This window comes from Osmerus eperlanus, chromosome 4, assembly GCF_963692335.1.
Source record: "Osmerus eperlanus chromosome 4, fOsmEpe2.1, whole genome shotgun sequence".
Classification (NCBI taxonomy): Eukaryota; Metazoa; Chordata; class Actinopteri; order Osmeriformes; family Osmeridae; genus Osmerus; species Osmerus eperlanus.
In genome coordinates, this window is record NC_085021.1 from 15442174 (window position 1) to 15460199 (window position 18026).

The 18026-nt window shown below is 42.3% G+C and overlaps 1 protein-coding gene across 3 annotated transcripts; it reads right to left on the reverse strand.

The window, feature by feature from the left end:
- Window positions 1-385: 385 nt before the first annotated feature.
- Window positions 386-10399, reverse strand: dag1 (dystroglycan 1). 3 transcript variants are annotated; one of them, XM_062459519.1, is made up of 3 exons: window positions 10205-10399; window positions 5460-6020; window positions 386-4295 (listed from the first exon to the last, which is right to left on the reverse strand). In XM_062459519.1, exons 2-3 carry the CDS (start codon window positions 5823-5825, stop codon window positions 1983-1985), a joined length of 2679 nt encoding a protein of 892 aa, XP_062315503.1. In that variant the 5' UTR covers window positions 5826-6020; window positions 10205-10399; the 3' UTR covers window positions 386-1982. The 3 variants fall into 3 exon arrangements, with proteins under 3 accessions (XP_062315503.1, XP_062315501.1, XP_062315502.1); XM_062459517.1 differs by lacking the exon at window positions 10205-10399 and adding an exon at window positions 9964-10116; XM_062459518.1 differs by lacking the exon at window positions 10205-10399 and adding an exon at window positions 8168-8341.
- Window positions 10400-18026: the final 7627 nt, after the last annotated feature.

The following is an 18026-nucleotide window of genomic DNA, read 5'->3' on the forward strand; positions in this document are numbered from 1 at the left end:
TTAAAACTGTTTATGCTAAATATATGCCTAGCAAGTGCTTTCTTTAGCTCCTTAAGACCAATACAATAAATATCCATATTCAGTATGAATCTCTCATTTGCATTGTAAAATGCACAACTGTTTGAATCTGTATTGTTTATCAATAGCTCATAATGCTACATCAGAATAGAACAAAAATAACAGGAAAATCTATGATTAATGAAATGGAAAAATGAAATATTTTAACATACAGTATGAAGGCCCTGGCTGTGATGATCTTGAGTAGAATGTGAATCTAAATGCATTCATGGTAAAAACACTCATGGACTGCATGTTTCAACTGATTATTGTTTTCTCGTCTAATAATAGTCTGAAGTTAAACCAAAGAAGAGGAACTTGAACAATCTTTGAGGCTTTACCAAATAGTAGTACATCTTTATTAATATATTTTCATAAAACAATTTAAGACTGTATCAAAAATTCAGTAAAAACATTAGATTTTTTTCTGCCATTTTTCCTTACGGTGATATCAGATATGAAACGTACATTATTCACTTGTGGTCTCTTCTCCCATCATATTCTTAACATGATGCAATATTTTCAGTGATGGGCAAGTCAACTCTTTTTGTCCTCCCACAAACGATTACATTGTTTCTGTTCATGACAGATTGATCATAAATCTAGACAGACAATTAAAAATAAAATGATTCTCCCCCCCCCACCCCACTGTCCCTACTAACTCTATTGATAAAACCCTAACGTTATGGAGGATGTTCAGCATCACAGGCACACCATTATGTACACACACACCTGTCCCCATGCCTCTTCTGAACCTAGAACAGGCAGCACACTACAAAGACAGTGCAGCAGCAAAGAGGCAGAGCAGTGATAATACAGTACTGTACCTTCCCCCTCACACCCACGACAAAAAGTGTAATGTAGAACATACATCTACCTTCCATTACTGATTCTCCCTCGGCTGCTAAAAACAGCATCTAATTGACCCTGCATTGTGGTGGTACCAAAACCCCATGAAGGTTGTTCTGTCCCAAGCATTACCTTAGCAACCCCAGAATCCAGATTTCTTGTTGTGGACAGCAGGGTCAGTGACAGGTTAACACACTGTAAATGTCTTAATTATTATTCCTGTTTTGAAATTCAATTAGGCTACATTAACAACAAGCGTGATCAGTGTACTGCTGCCCGTATTGATTAAGTAACAGATGACCTTTCAGTCCAGTGGTGTGTTAAAAGAAATAAGATAGTGTCCTTTTATGACTACCATTACAATGTTCACTTCTGCAAGACACAAAGAGTAAGTTTTAGTAAGAATTTGCCTAAGTGCAAATTTGCACATGTTATTGTCAAGAGGGAACTAAACATGTGACAAAGAGGAAAAATGAATGATTAAAAAAGAACTTAAAATTATCTGTAACAAAAGGATGGTTTCATGCTTTTAGTTTGGCTTTTTGTCTTATATTCCCCTCTAGAAATAACAGGTGCAAAGTCTTAGTAAACCTAACCCACAGACGGATAAAAGCGATATACTGAATTGGTATAAAGATTAACGCTGTGAGTGAGAGCCTCAAGTCTGTTGTCATGGTGACATTTGCTCCAAGGCCCTCTAGCTTGCAGTCTTTCCTGCTTCTTTATTATGTTCTATACAATAGAAACAGTACATCTTCTCAGATAAAAATGATTCTTCTTGGCAAAAAGAGATAAAAAAAAGAAAAAGAAAAGATTACGCAAGAGTCAAAAGCAAAACTGAAGGACAAGAAAAAGAGTGCTAGAGTTACAAACAGTTTCTGTTCAGTTGTCCTGTGCCAGTAGACTTGTACAGTACTGAATAGTATCCACGATGGTCATTTATATGGGTCTAGTTGCCTGTTCCTCTCCAAAGCCATTTTATTGAACAGATATGTAAAATTACTCCTTTCATTCATTTCAAACAAACAACCGTCACCACAGACCTCCTCCTTCCCAGACATAGGCTCCTGTGAGCGTTAGGGAGGCACGTAGGGAGGGGGCGACCTGTATGCCGTCATGTTCTTGGGGCGGGAGCCCTTGCCCTCTATGGGGACGGTGAACGGCGGAGGGGGCTGGTAGGGTGGTGCGTTGGGATCCTCGTCCTGATACATGGAGTACTCCTCGAGCAGGTCCTGGCTGAGCAAGGTGCTGTGGGGACCCGCCATGTTGGGGTACTCTGGCGGGGGCAGGGGAGGCTTCTCCTCTTGGAGGATAAGGGGTATGCTAGAGGAAGGAGGGGACTTGGAGTCATCCAACTCATCAGCAAAGATGATGGGCACTCCTTTCTTGATGAAAGTGGCCTGCTCCTCAATGGTCATCTTCCCCTTGCGTTTCTTGCGGTAGCAGACCATGGCGATGACCCCGGCTATAAGCAGCAGCGCTGCCACCACCACGGCCGGGATGACTGTGTGCAGGTAGACATCGTCGCTGCTCCTACGACCTGTGCCCGGGGAAGGAGTTGCTGTGGGAGGGACAGGGATCGCCACCTCTCTCGGGGGAACAAATGTGTAGCTCTGACACTTGTTGGTGCCATGAACAGAGATGTTGATTGCTTTAAACTCTGGCTCCATAGCCTTGGTGAAGGCCAGCTTGGGCCTGCCCTGGGGGTCGGAGATCTTGCTGCTGAGGACAGCAATCTGATCCTTTGGGCAGGGGTTTTGCTGGAGGCTGTTGTTGGTCCACTCCACCACAATAGAGCCCTTGGTGATGCTCTTCAGAGTGACCGTGCTGCTGTTGCGATCCCCCAACGCATACGCCAGCTTCCTGGTCAGGAGGATCTTCTTGTGGATGTCATCAGTCAGTGTCTTGGGGTCACCGTGGAACCGGGCAGCGAATACAACGGGGGGTTTGTCGTTGGTGGACCAGCGGTTCACACGTACTTCAAAGGCGTCTATTGTGCTCATGCCTCCCTTGTCAGTGGCCAGCATGAAGTACTCATGTTTGCCCTCGTGCTCCTGCTCAGGCAGGCCGTACAGCAGCTGGATGGTGCTATTGAACTGGATCCAGGAGGTTTCGCTCACCACCTCATTGTCCTTCTTCTTCAAAGTCAAACGCAGCTTGTCTGTGGTGCCGTCCTCTCGGTCAAAGAAAGTGTCTGGGGGAATCTTGACCTCAAAGTACGTCCCCACCCAGACATTCACCTCATCAATGGCATTGCGGATCTCAGGCTTTTTGTTGTTGTAGTCTGGAGGCAGAGACTGAAGGGTAGTGCGTCTGGGTGGCTTGGTAGTTGTAGTTTTAGGTTCTCTTGGGGCTGGAGTGGAGGTTTTGGGCTTTTTGGTTTTCTTTGTAGGTGAAGTCTTAGGCCTTCTGGTGGTTTGGGGGGTAGGCAGAGCCGTGGCCTCCACAAACACAGGACGGGTCATGGTGGGCTGGATGGGGATGGTACTGGTGGTCCCTATAACTCTGGTGGGCTGGGGAGGACCCAGTACAGGAGTGTGGGCTATCTGATCCCTCACCCTTATAGTGGGCTTCACTGGCAGAGGCAAAGGTCCACGGACAGGGGGTGCGGAGTGGTCAGTGGCCGGGGCAATGGAAGGTGAAGTTGGGGTGGGCACAATGCGAACAGGGGGTTCAGGATGTGTGGTTGGGGGAAGCAATGAGGGCACAGGGGTGGGGGTATTGTACAATTGCCTCCTGACTCGTTTCACCATATGGGGCTTTTTGTTAACAATATGCCAACCGACTACAGGGTAGCCCAGCTTGGCGGACATGGTCCCATCCTTGGCTGGTGATTGGACACTGCTAATGTCAGGGATATTGCTCTGGTCCAATGCGCAACCCAGTTTCCATGACAACAGGGCCCCATTTTCCACCACTTTCTTGGCATTACCAGGTCCAGCCATGAAAGCGGTCATGTCAAACAGACGATTGTTTACCACAGGGACCACTCTCATGTGCTCAAGAGGAATGCCAGAGAATTTTCTCATGCTGGCCAAGAGATCGACTCTCTGCTGGGCATCCATCTTGGTGAGATCAGCATCCAGGATAATGGTGAGGACGGTGACAGGCTCCTCACTGCCACAAGTGAAGGGCTGGTGGCCATAGGCCTCGGATTGGAGGGCCAACAGGGCTGGTTCAGTGTCGGCTCGCTCCTCTGGGTACACCTCGATTGAGAAAACCTCCTTGCTGTGGGCAACTGGGCTGCTGGCAACCCTGTTTCTGTCTTCTCCAGATACAGAGATGTGGAGCACACCTTTGTCCTGCTCCATGGCCAGGCCTCGGAGGAAGCACAACTCTCTTTCCCAATGCAGCCAGGAGGGGAGACTCTCCTTGCCCATCTCGGTTAGCTGGATGAGAAATGAGACACAAAAATAGAATAGTTCAAGGAGGAAAAAGTATGCCTAATACATCATAAGGAAGTGCACGAGGAGGAGGTCATTAGCTGTGCCAATATAGTAAACAAAAAAACAAGAGGTAATAAACAGGAAACCAGACCAAGCTCCTATTCACCTCGTGACAGCTGCCTGAGTCATCATTGCCCTTCATTTTGAGATATTACGATAGGACAAGATATCATTCAAAATCACAAAATGGCATTAATACATCTCGACTCATTCATCGAGTCAAAGGGAACAAATTGTACCACAGTCCGTTTCAATCATTCATGATAGAGATAAATTCAATCTGAAAGGTGATGTACATTCTATATTGTTAGGTAGATTTCCCTATACGTAGATTTCAGATAAGATGTTAACCTACATCAGCACAAAAAAAGAAAACTAGGGCTTAAGTCTTGCACGGAAATGACACTACATGTTTAATGTCAGATTGCATTTATACAAGAACAATCAAGAAGGCCACATGACCAGGGAATCATAGGAAATAAAAGCAAATACAAGAAAATCAAGCAGTTGAGTGATTATGGTTTCATAAAGTTAAGCTTAATGAAAAGGCCTTCTATGCAGTGACATGAGGCATTGTTTCCTTTGTGGACTATCCACACACACACACAAAGGCTATTTTCTTTCAGGTGTAATAACTGTTCCCAATTCACACACATTTGGGGAACTGCCAGGAGTGAGTACAATAGGTGTTCAGTCACAAAGTCTTAGCAAGATAAGGTAGAAGATAAACCTGCTATTTCTACAAAAATTGGGATTACACAATATAGGTTATCAATCAACATAATCAGAACATATATCAACTCAGCCATATTAGAAAAATTCCATGGCAGCAATCTATTCATACAATATAAAGCCAGAAGAATACAGATACATGAATACATTATACTTAAAATGCATTGGCATGCAACATAGGTGAGCTCTAGGGTCCTATCTAACCAGTACTGGTGGGATAATTTACCTGGTAAAAGGGACAAATGGCCCAATGCATGCACAGTGTGGCATGTTTGCAGTCCATTAAGTTATATCTGTAGGGAGTAGAAGCCCCCCTACTATACAACTAAATGGTATAAAAAGCATGAAGAAATATGTCACCCTATCAGAGCTTACCTGGATGTTACAGCTGCCATTGCCTGGCCTGGGTGGAAGCCTCATCTGAAACACCTGGCCGACCACAGCAGAGGAGTCTGGGATGCCCGTGGAAGCTCCTTCGGTGGGTGCAAAGGATTCTGGAGCAGTAGTGGGAGGGCCCTTTGTAACAGAGGCTGTGGCATGCAGCTCTGACAGCACAGAGGAGTGCATGGAGGCCTCCAGATCCATGGTTATGATCTCCCCCAGGGTGTCCTCCAGGCTGCCACGCACGCTAGACGGGGCCAGGGCTACCAGGATCACCAACACCAGAGAGATAGTTCTGCCTGGAGGTGGCCTGCTTCTCCCTGCGTCCCCACAGCCTTCGTCTGTCTGTCTATAGTGCATGATGGTAGGCCTTTGTGTTCCCTGCCTCCTGTGTTAGAACAACGTCAGGGCCCACATGCACTGGCGTCAGGATGGTGGGCTTGATCCTCTGGCTGAAGGGCTGAGCTCAGATGTAACACTGTTTCACTTTGTTCTTCCCCTGTCGTCTCCCCCTGTCATCCATGAAGAGTGCGTTGGCAGCTTGTCAAACAGCAACTGGAGAGAGAGACAATTCATGTAAGAATCTGATACGGTTAATGAACAAACTCATCAAACCTCATTTGAACTTGACTAAAGGAATTTCACGCTTGTGATAGAAAGGACCATTTTCAGCTCTGTAAAACACCATTATGCACATTCTCAATAGGCAATGTGTTTGGTGTTTTACACAGTATTGGAGAAAGAGTTTGACTACCACAATTCTTCAATGCAATGGCCCATGAACTAAATATCAATGACAACATAACAAAAAGCTTTTAGAAAAGCAAGTCATTTTAACATCCTACATTGTCAAGAGGTGTTATAATGTATCTTACAAGTGAACATTTTCAATAGCAGTACTGAACTAGCCTAATCAGTCAGATACGCTACAATAGTCTGCTAAAAGCCAGTGATCATTTTACAAGTTATAGAAAACAAACTTTCATGATTCAGAAACAGACTACAAACATCTGAATATTATGCGTTGCAAAAAGCATTAGTAAAGAGGGTATGTTGATCTCCAACTGATCTAACCTTTGCATGTCAGATTCTTGTGAGATGGAATGAGTCAAAGGTCGTTTGTCTTGGTTGTAAGTTTTAATTAAGTGCCCTGGGGGTGGGAATTAGAGTCTCTACTGTGCTGACCCAGCCAACCCCAATCCTGTAGCACTGAGAGACGGCCAGGGCAGGGTCGGACAGTTGCCTGGAATTTTAATGCAGCCTGTGACGTCAGCTCATAAAGACCAATACTGTGTCCGACAACTCTTTAGGGGTTTGCTTTCTTCTCCCCTTTTCCTTCAGTACAGACAGAGACCTCTCAACCATGCTGCCTCTCTCTCATCTCCCATCAGATAAGTGATCAGAGAGGAACAGGCACAAGGAGGGGAGCTACAGTAGTGGGCACTTAAACAACAATGAGTAGCCTATTGCAGTCATCATGTGTGGAAAACCACATGCATGTAGAGTATTTTGAGGAAGGAAAGTTGTCTGTCCACTTACATAGATCCTCTATTATAGCCTTAAGGAGAAATACTATCAAATGTTTATCACCACTATGGTGTTTTTTTGATTGTTCTTTGTTCCATGATACACAAATATTCATTCTCCCTCTATCAAAAGCTCTCATACACATCCCTGACAACTCAACTGGTGAGGCATTTCTCTCTCCTTTGAAACAACTGGCAATATCCTTCAGATTCAGTATTGAAACGTAAAGGGGTGGGTCAGGGTCTCCACTGTGCTGACAGCCGAGCCAACGCTGCTCAGAGGCCAAATGCTGTCATCACATTCCTTTCGCGATCAGACAAGATCGATCGGGGAGCGTCAACTTAAATGCTAAGGCAGCAGATCATCTAAAGTTAAGTCAAAGTGTTTTCCAGAGAAACATTGCATTCCTCAGGAGGAAGTCACCATGCAGTCAAAAATGGTATCTGGGTGTTGAACACAATGAACTTTTTCTATTTGTATTATAACGAGAAACCTGTGGACTGTCTTATTTTGTCATCTCTGCAGGCCCACGTCCCACTTCTACATTTTGTGCAATACAAAGGGAGATACATTTTGTGCTAGGGTAGACCACTTACAGAAGCTAGTTATGGTGTTTCTGCCATAGAAGGGCATTGTTATGACTGGATCCCCAACTGAGTATGCTGGAATGTTCAATTAAACCTTATCCACAGGGTTCCTTTGCTTCACACTATCCTCTACTAATATTCTGTGCTGGATACAGAAATTGAACCATCTCCAATACAGGGCTTTGTTTTTTTGTTTTTTTTACCATGTCGCTAAAAATTTCTAAGTATTGGCTACCGTACAGACAGTCGCCCCCATTGACTCATGTAATTTGGAGTAGGCTAACCCAGCTGGCTATTTTCTAAACCCACCATTTCCTCTTTAATAGAATTCCTTATCTTATTTCCTTGCCAAAAAATAGTTTGTCCGTTAGATGGCTCTGACTTTTCCACACAATCATTCTAAGACAAAACAATTAACAAGTTTGGCTTGAGTTATCTTTCATCAATTCATACTCAAACTCTCTAATGGTCTACTCCCTATGTTAGCCACGTTCAAATCTGCAAATCTAGATTTCAATGTACCATAACATAAGCTTTAGCTCCATAAACCCACCCTATGACTGATATTAAGGTTAACTCTATAGTTACATTTTCCAAAGCCGCATTTTTATGCTGCTTCTTTAAGACATACTGTACAAGGCCATGCTTGAATACAGGCAAAGGCAACTCATACCAACATCGAACCACATAGTTTCACTGTTGACTGAAGTGCTAGTGTATAGTCCATAGGGTCATTAAATTACTGAAAGACACCTTACAGTACACTACTCAAAAAGTAAAAGTATGTTGTGCCTCAAAAGAATGCTATTCACTGTGGCCTAGATTCCATCATGCTCCAATTTCCTAAACATGATTCCAACTTGTGTTAAAAAAAAAAAAAAGGTCAAGGGTACTTCCCTAAACAAGTGATGTGTTTGTACCTACGATAACGCTCCTGTAACAATATTTTCTAATATAACAGATTCCATGCAAATTATCTCATTTTCACTGTCCTTTAGGCCAAGATGCCAAACTCAATGTATCCAAGCTTGCCCCCCACCCACAACTGACCTGCAACCTGGTGTACAATGTTAATTGACATACTGGAAATATGTCTACTATGTATCAAGAATAACAAAGATGCTCACAATTGCTTCATGAAATGCGTCATTTCCCCTTCCAATTCTCTGATATTTAAGCAGTACAGTAGGCAATAATTTTAAACCATCAAAAATAATTAGTCCTCAAATGCACAGTGGCATTCAGGACAAATTGAATTGACGTATCCCACATCCAGCAGCCACTGGAAAGCACATGAGCTGAATATTAAACATATCCAAGACTTGCTTGCTTTGCAATCGGAATTGTTGATTGGGAAACAAAGAGGGACATCCAAACCCAAAACATTGCACAACACCACCCTGACAACCCAAGTAAAGAATAAATAAAGATAACGTCACACGATTGAGTCTGCCTTCTACCTTAAATGCTCATATTGCACAGCCGATACTGGCTGAAAACTGACCTTCATTTAAAAAATGATTTTTCTTATTTGCTGAATATGCAGAAAAAGTAGCTAGCACCTGGTAATATTTGCTTTTACCCAATGTGTTGTGTAATTGAAAGGCACATCCACCTAACGTTGTGGCTGGCTACCAAGAAGTGATGGAATGGTGTGAGACAACTGATTTGCTAACAGCTAGTACCCGGCTATCACAGTTCAAATAAATAATTGTCCCATTAGCTCGTGCTGTGTTAGCTAGCTAAATGAAAATAAGCGCGCGCTAAAAATGATTTCCCAGGTCATTATGCTGCCCCCAACGTATCATTATGCATATTATAAAAGTACATGTTTTTATTTTCCAGTCACTCCCGCAAGATTGTAAATAGTCAATGTCACCGTTCATATTTTAAGGAACAGCATTGGCTGCTACCTAGCTCGAAAGATATACTGAGGCTAGAGCTAACTAGCTAGCAATAATAGCACAGCAATCTCAAGATAGCGACTGCAAGGTTCTCTACTTGCTGAGGCAGTGGGCCCAATTGGTTGAGTGACAGTAGCTAGCAAGATAAAATAGCCATTATAATATCGGCCGTTTAGAATACGCCAACAGCAAAGGAATAATATGGAATACACTAAGCTTATTATCATTTGGTTTCTTTACGCAACAGATTTTTGGGCATTTCTTATTTGAACCCCCTAGCCGCGACACCCCGCATCCCGTGGCTTTCACTCTCGAAATGCACCTGTTCTAGGAAAATGGGAAAACTGTCCGGGTTAGCTGGCGCTAGTAGGCTAGTGCTCTTGTTCTAGCCTAGCGCACCCAAACCAATCTCTAGACAAATGTTTCTCGCTAAGATGTGTATAGTTCAAAGACAACATGCAGTTATTATAACATACGTACGCTTTAACTATTCTCTTCCGAATGCATCCATTTCGTGGAATGTCGACTGCGAAAAACCAAAGAATGACTGTTGTTAACCTTCCGTAGAGAAGATGCAGTAGTCTCGACTAATCGAGTGTTGTAGCTTGCTGCTTGGGGATGGTGATGAAATGAAATATTTTAGGTCAGTTGTGACCCAACCATTTAGCAAAGCAAATACGATATGATAACATCTATAGATGTTAACATGCAGAAAACTGACCTTGTTAACGTATATGTCTCCTCTTCGCTCTAAATGTAATAAATATCCATCGTTTGATATCTCAAAATGTAAGCTATATGGCAAGGAGACTAGCCTTAGCAAAGTCACTATATGCTGGGCAGAAAGGTCTTCGTGCTACTTTCTGCTCTCTGTCCTTCCGCCTTGTCTACAGGTGAGTGTCAAATCTTTTTTCATCCTAGTGTTTGACTCCGCCTCGATCTGGGCTCGCACCCTGTTTATTTTGACGGACGCACAGGTGCAGTGATATTAGAGCAACTGAAAATTATAAATACAGAAACCCAACCGTGTAAGCCTTCTCAGATGTTACAAGATTAACACTGAGTGTTTTTGTTGTATGAGGACAACAACATTTCCCCATTACAATTTGCCAAAGACCAACCACATGTTTATAATAAATGATCATACATATCTGCAGAATTTATATTTGTAAATGTCACGCACACAACCTTAGTTTTTGAAGGCTTGCCTTTCACTAAACATCCACAATATGTATATAAATACATTGTTTTATAATTGAATGGAAGACATACCTACCTCAACTCTGAATAATTATAACCAAGAAGTAAAACTGAACCCTGTGGTTTTGTGGTATTCCAAGTTCAAAGCATATCCCCTGCACATGTTTTAATTTAGAAATGTATTAAAGTGTGCCAGCCTCTTCTGTCTTTGATGGTGGAAAAGTAAGATATTGAACCAAAAACTGAAACTTTACCCTCATTTAATGTGCCTGCCAAACCTAAAATATGTTTCAGTAGGCTATACAAAATTAATGGCAAAGATTTGTGATGACATACAAGTTGATTTGGCTTAAAATGAGCTTAGAAATTAGCATAACATACGCATTGTATGACTATGGGTCAGAATTTGTCGGAGAAAGAGAGGTTGATTATTAAGTCTAAAGGTTATGTTTGTTTTTGAACATGTTGAAATATTGACAGAGGTATGGTAAAGATTTCAGTTTGTGCAAAGGGCACTCTTGTTCTCAAACTTACGTTTTCAATAGTTGCTCATCTTCACTAAGAACATTTTCTAAATCAGATCTGGTCATTCCCCTCACTTCACTATATCAAGACATTGATTAAGATTATCTACTATCTGATTACACGCTTGAAATTTGGTCAGTAGTCAAATAAAAGAATCGGTGAAAAACACTCATTGGTTTGGAGAACTATGTGTCATATAGTGCAAACACGTGGCTGTTGAAACTGTAGAATTATTAGGGACATGCCTGTGGTGTTCCTTGATAGTTGTCTAGGTCATGTAAACTCTTATCCCACACTTTCTGCTCTATGGATGCCAGTACACTGTACCTGTAACCTTCACAGAACTCCTCAGAGCTCTTGAATCTGAAAGTGTTCTCTTTACGTACATGTCAATTAAGTTATTAACAAAAAAATATGTATGAAGAATGCATGACTTCCAAGTATTTAGCAAAATTGACAATGCCTCAAATGTCAAAGAGAACAGTCCTCATGCGTGCTTGATCCTGACCAACACCAAACCAGGCCAGCGGTGGTTTCATTGTTGTCTAAGTGACTTGATCTGATTTATTTGTTTTTAGGATTAAATTTCTATATTCTATTATTCACTGGCATCCTATTAAGATTGAATTATTATATCCGGAATTCATTTTCTCTCTTTTTTGTTTTATACATGGAACAGGTACAAATAAAATGGTGGAACTGAAAGTTATAACTTATAAGTTTAGAGAAGCCTTCGTGAGATGATATGAGTGCCTGTCTTAGCTAGCACATTGTTCTGCTTTTAGATAAGACATCAACTCTATTGGGAACAATGCTTGAAAGAGGAAAGGGATGTTTTGGATCATAATGACATCTTCCAGACAGGCAGCGTACCTTACCCTGAAGCTATGACAGCACATTCAAAATATCTCCACCATTCAGAGACAACATCATCCACACAAGCCAAACAAACACCTTGAAATATCACATTGTGTTGTCACTTATCCAGTACTATGATGGGTTTCATCAAACAACAATTATTCAATACAGTACTTTAGTGACCAGATTATAGTGCACAAAACTTGAAAACATCTTCAGACCATACTGTACGTGAATGGCACTGAACGGAAATTGACTGGATCCTCATTCTAATGATGAAAGGGCTTTCAAAAGACTAATTTATTTCTAGATGGGTATAAATGTGATTTTTAGGGAAAGCGAGGCTGTCTTTAACAGTTTAGAAAGCTGTCAATCATGGAAATCCCTGACTCTTTGTTCACCCTAAGGAGGAGACAGAGAGCATACAGTGTCTGCATTGAAAATCTCAAGTTTGAGTGTGTTATAGCATACCACAATATGCTATAACTATGGCTACACAGTAGAGGTTATGTGGCACAAGGTTTGTGGGTATTCAGAAGAAGAAAATATCCGGAATATGTAGTCATTTAATATGTAGTCGGAAGTTGACAAAACTTGCATTAAAAAACATGTTTGTGTGGAGTAGTTCTGGGAAACTTTAGTCATCCAGCAAAAGCTTTGCCTCAAGATGTCTGTGGACAAGTGAGCCATGTTTTTTATAGATAATTTCCGCTCTGATTTTATTTCACATATCTTCAACCTCTTTTACTCTCTCTCTCTCTCTCTCTCTCTCTCTCTCTCTCTCTCTCTCTCTCTCTCTCTCTCTCTCTCTCTCCCTATCTTTCACTCTCTCTCTCTGTTTCTCATGTCCCGTTTTACAGAGTATTACCCCACAGCTGATGGGCTTCCATGTGATCGTACAGATCAATGTGACTCTTGATGTGTGAGCACAGAGCGAGAAGAGAAGAGGATTAGGAATCAGCTGACTCTCAACACTTTCTTCCCGGTGACTTAATGGAAGGGTTAGAAAGAGTGGAGATTGGCGGGGGTTATAGGAAGTCAGACCGTCATCGGAGCCAATCTCTGCCCATGCTCCCAAAGTGGTAGATTACTCTAGACAAGCCACCCACAGCTTCAGTCAACAATGTCAAAGAAAGAACTCCCCCCACATTCAGTTGTATGATTCTCTCTCCCCCTTTGCATTGTTGAGTTGTAATGGCTAAATCAACAAGTCAGCTAAACTGTAGCAGTGTTCAGTGTTAGGCATCCATTTACACAGGAAATACAGGTAGGCAGTATTGCATGTGGCTGTATGAGTTTGTACTTAACGGGAATTTCGTTATGCTGTTATTTGTTATGGTGGACAAATAAAAGAACAGGAGGATTAGGGGGATTTCTACACCACAGATCCTAAAGACTCTGGTTCTTGTTTGCACCTGCCCCAATTCGTGCTTTTAAATCTCAGTTCAAAAATGTGATTATCCAAGAAGGGTCCGTAACCTGTGTTTGCTGTAACAAACTCCGAGCAGTCCTTTCATGAATATTCAGTTTGTTTGAATTGTATTCTTGAAGTAACACTTTTATCTAATTCCATTTACACGCATTTCTGTCTTGCTGAGGCAAGTTAGCTGATAATTCTCAAATTACGCTACACAATTAATCCACCATCAGAGACCCCCACAGGCAATTACAAGGGCTTGGTCATTAGCTGTGCTGTACATTAGACCATTGGCTGAGAGGTCTCTCCATTATAGGGTAAACACTCCTCAACAGCAGCCATGTGCATTTCCAATCATGTTAAACGGGAGGCTGTAGAAACCCCCCCTAATGGCTTCTGTGAGTTGGGTAATAGTGTTTGTTATCAGAGACAAACGGGCCTAATGATTGTGGAATACATCAAGAGGACATCTGCAAACGCAGAGATCAGCTAAGGGAATGGCCACTGTGTGACCCCAATGAAAAACACAGAAATCGAAATCCTCTTCTACAGCGATGACTAAATAGATCCTCTAAAACTCCTAAATGGCCACTGTAACTCTGCTTCAGTTACATGGAAGACCTATAACTGACCAAAACAGCAATATACCCAAGAATGATATAGTGTGAATGTTATATTTTGTGGGCATTCAGTGGTGCTTTTTTCTTTTGGTGAAAATATGATGTTGCAGTACTACACTAGCCTGACAGAGCTAAGAAGCACAGTCATACAGTATGTGCAGACATTCTGTAACATTTTGCTTCATAGTAACAGTAGCATTTGTTTCATGTGATGATACAAATGATAAGAAATATGGAAAATAGTAAAGTATTGAATGCAAATATTTCCCTATGAATGAATGAATTTATAAATAACAAATGAACAAAGATGATCACTGGGTTGGATGACATCCCATTACCTACACTCTCTAAACAGAACATGGATCCTTTTATGAGCTGTTTATCTTAGTTTCCCACATACCTAGCTAGTGTAGGTGTCCAACATGATGTCCCCTGCCTATCAGATGTTACCTTGTGTTCTCTCCAGTTACCTTTCTGTTTTAGATAATGATCACCTAGAGCTGGTCACTGTGTTCTCTCTTGGTCTCCTTACAGACTCACAGATTTATTAACTCCAGAGCATGCACAGAGGCCAAGGAATGTGCTCCAGTTTCAGCCATTGGATCTGACCGTGACTGGCACTCACAGTTAACGTGGCAGGCAGTCCTCTCTTGTTACGTCTGTATGTGCTGGCCTGTGTGTTGCACCAGTTCTGTAGGTCGGCCTGTGGCCCAGGGCTTAGATACATGGGGACTGGGACATGGGAATGTGCAGCCAGATCCTGTAGCTGGGGTCCCAGGTGTGCATTTAACACTACCTATCAATTTCAGCCTGGGGTGAGAGAGGCTACAGCCAGATCAAATCAGGAGTCAGAGCTTCAGGATGTGTTTCTGCCCGGCTGATTGCCTGGCTGGTCACGTGCAGCCAGAACAGAGTGAGATGGAATGAGTCACTGGCAACGGCAACCACCGCAACAAATCCATCCAGGTGATGTGTGGGAGAGCACGGATGTGAAGGAGACGTCAGGGCATCATTTATTATTCCATGTGACAATCATATCTATGATAAAAGCTGAATAGAGGACAAGAGAAAAAACAACCTTTCAAGAAATTCAATGTCATTGTCTGAATATGAAGCTGCCCATTACTTGCCTCCTCGTATCAACCCACCTCTTGGTCCAAGGCTGTCAGTCTGTGTGTCTGCTACTATCACACAGTGGTGCTCTCTGTGAGAAGGAGGCCACGCTGCTGAAACAGTGGTGTTCATGCCAAAGTCCTGGGATCCAAATCCATCGACACCGTCTCATTTAACAGATAAGAAGCTAATCTCCAGAGTGCGTAGACAGAGAGACCTTCAGAGACAAAGTCTCTCTTGTCGCTTCCTCTTCGTTCTCCACATTCCTCAAATGTGTACAGACATGTGCAGACAAACAAAGATTTGGCCAATCTCAACCTATCTTTCCTCATCATGTTTTTATACCACTGAACTAATGTAACATGATTAAAACAGGATATTTATTTTCTTTCTACCATCGGACTGTACTGAATGCATTCAGTTGATTGTTTAGAAGGGAAACCATACACACAGCCTTTCTTAATTGTAGGCTTCAAGATCAAGAGGCTGTTTTTGTGGCCTGCCAGTTCACAAGACCAGGTACAATACTGTATCAAGAGTCATACTGTATCACCCACACACCACATAATGAAATATCTAACAGACTTAAACCAGGGAGATGGAGTTCAATTTCCTTGTGAGAACTGAAAGCCAGTCATTGGATATTAAACAACAGGTGCCCCCCAAATCATCTTTCCGAAGGCTGTTTTTCAAATTTGTTCTGATAATCTACACAAAAAGAAGCAGAGCAGAATGGTATGGGCTCTTTCACATTAATCTTACAACATCAAAATCTACAAAATGATTACTGGTAATTGCTGATTGCAGTTTAGTAAATTGAGTAACCAGTCATTTCAAATAGGATAGAACAACCTTTCTATTTCCTATATGTTCAACTTTATCTTACTTGTTTGTATTATATCTTATTTCCCCTGACGTGCCTTCTTGTTCATGAATGCACAGCCTTCCCACACGTTTCACTACACTTATCTGATTGAGTTCCTGTCCTGGGGCACTTTCCAACCACAACACTAGAAACCTGCATTCTGAGTACTGCCCTGCTCTGCATTGCTGTGCACCTGTGGATGATACTGTATCAAGGGGTGTCTGGTAGACAGTCTGAGACACATAGCCTGCAGGAACCCTCAGTTCTGTTATGACCTCATCTCTTATCATATAGGGGGTTGGTGAGGAAGGTGAGGAAGGCCTTGAACATGAAGTAATCTTTTTAAACTAAAAAGAACAAGAAATATCTGAATCTGAAGGTAAACTGAAATCACCCTTTGAGACAGAGCAATGGAAGAAATGAACCATTGATTGTGTACTGAGTGTACCGAAACTTATATTTCAGACATGCATCAATCCACACTTTAGCCCTGCCTTGACATAAACCATGACTGACACTATGGCCAGCAATATAAATCAAATCTAAAGGGCGTGCGTCTTAGTGTCAGTATGTCATCTCACTTTAATCCTTACTTCAGACCAGAACATCACTTTACTTTTCCTCTCTGAACAGGATTCAGAAAAAAACTGGGACATGCCATGGAATAAAGCTTTGTTTCTCTGTCCTAAAGGAGGCTGGATGTTATTAAATAAAAGAGAAAAATAAAAAGTATTGTGTCTTGTTGTAAAGCTGGGTGTTTGCTGAATGTTCATAAAGCTGGGAAGCCGACAGCCTAAAGGAGTCTGACTGTTCTTTACCAACTCAGTGTTTAAATCAAGGGGTCCTTGGGCAACGTGTGTGCTATTAGATGTCACATTGTAAATAACCAACCATAGATATAGGATTCATGCCATATCCTTGGATGGTAGATGCTACAATCTCATTCTATTGTCACCTCTCCCACAAACAAAAAAAGGATTGCGTCCGATTTTACTTTCATGGGCAATTTCTAATATTTTCTCTGTCAAGTGCTTTCTGTGAATTCAGGCACAAATAGTTCATTTCTGTTTTTCCCAGTTATCAGGACAGCATTGTTGATTGAAAAAAAAGTTCAATGGGAGAGAAAATAAACGTTGTGTCATGGCGTCAAGTAAATTGCTGTGAAGTGAACTGTGTTTGTAATACTTTAGTAGTACTTTATTGATCCCTAAGGGGAAATTGTGCCATTGCAGAAGCAAGATTAAAAAACAGGCTGCCAATACAAAAAATACACAGGGCTGTACACGAGGTAACACACAGGATTAAATCACAGGGAAGTACACATGTATACAAATCAATTACACACAGGTGAAACAGGTGATGCAGCTTACAGTGAACAGGGGTCCAACGGTCCTTTGTCCTCTGGAAATTCACAAACATCTCCTTTGTCTTGGAGATGTTGAGCAGCATGTAGTTCTTCTTGCACCACCGAACAAAGTCATCCACCCGGAACTGTACTCCTCCTTCCGACCGACCCTGATACACTCCACAATGGCAGTGTCATCAGAGAACTTCTGCTGATGACAAGCCTCTGAGTTGGATCCAGAATGTGAGGTGTACACAGTGAACAGGAGTGGGGACAGTACTGTACCTTGGGGAGCCCCTGTGCTGCTCACCACTCGGCCAGGCACACAGCTCAGCAGCCACCCAACTGTGGTCTCCCCGACAGATGGTTGACAACCCAGGAGACCAAAGGGACTTCCACCTGAGTCTGTCTCATCTAATCCCCCAGTAGCCGAGGCTGTGTGGTGATGGAGGCACTGGAGAAGTAAAACAAGATGATCCTAACAGTGCACCTAGCTCCATTCAGGTGGGAGTCTAACCACAGGAGCAGATAGATGATGATAGAAGATGATGGAAGATAGCAAAGGTGAATTGTGGAGGGTCCATGAACTTCATGGACCCC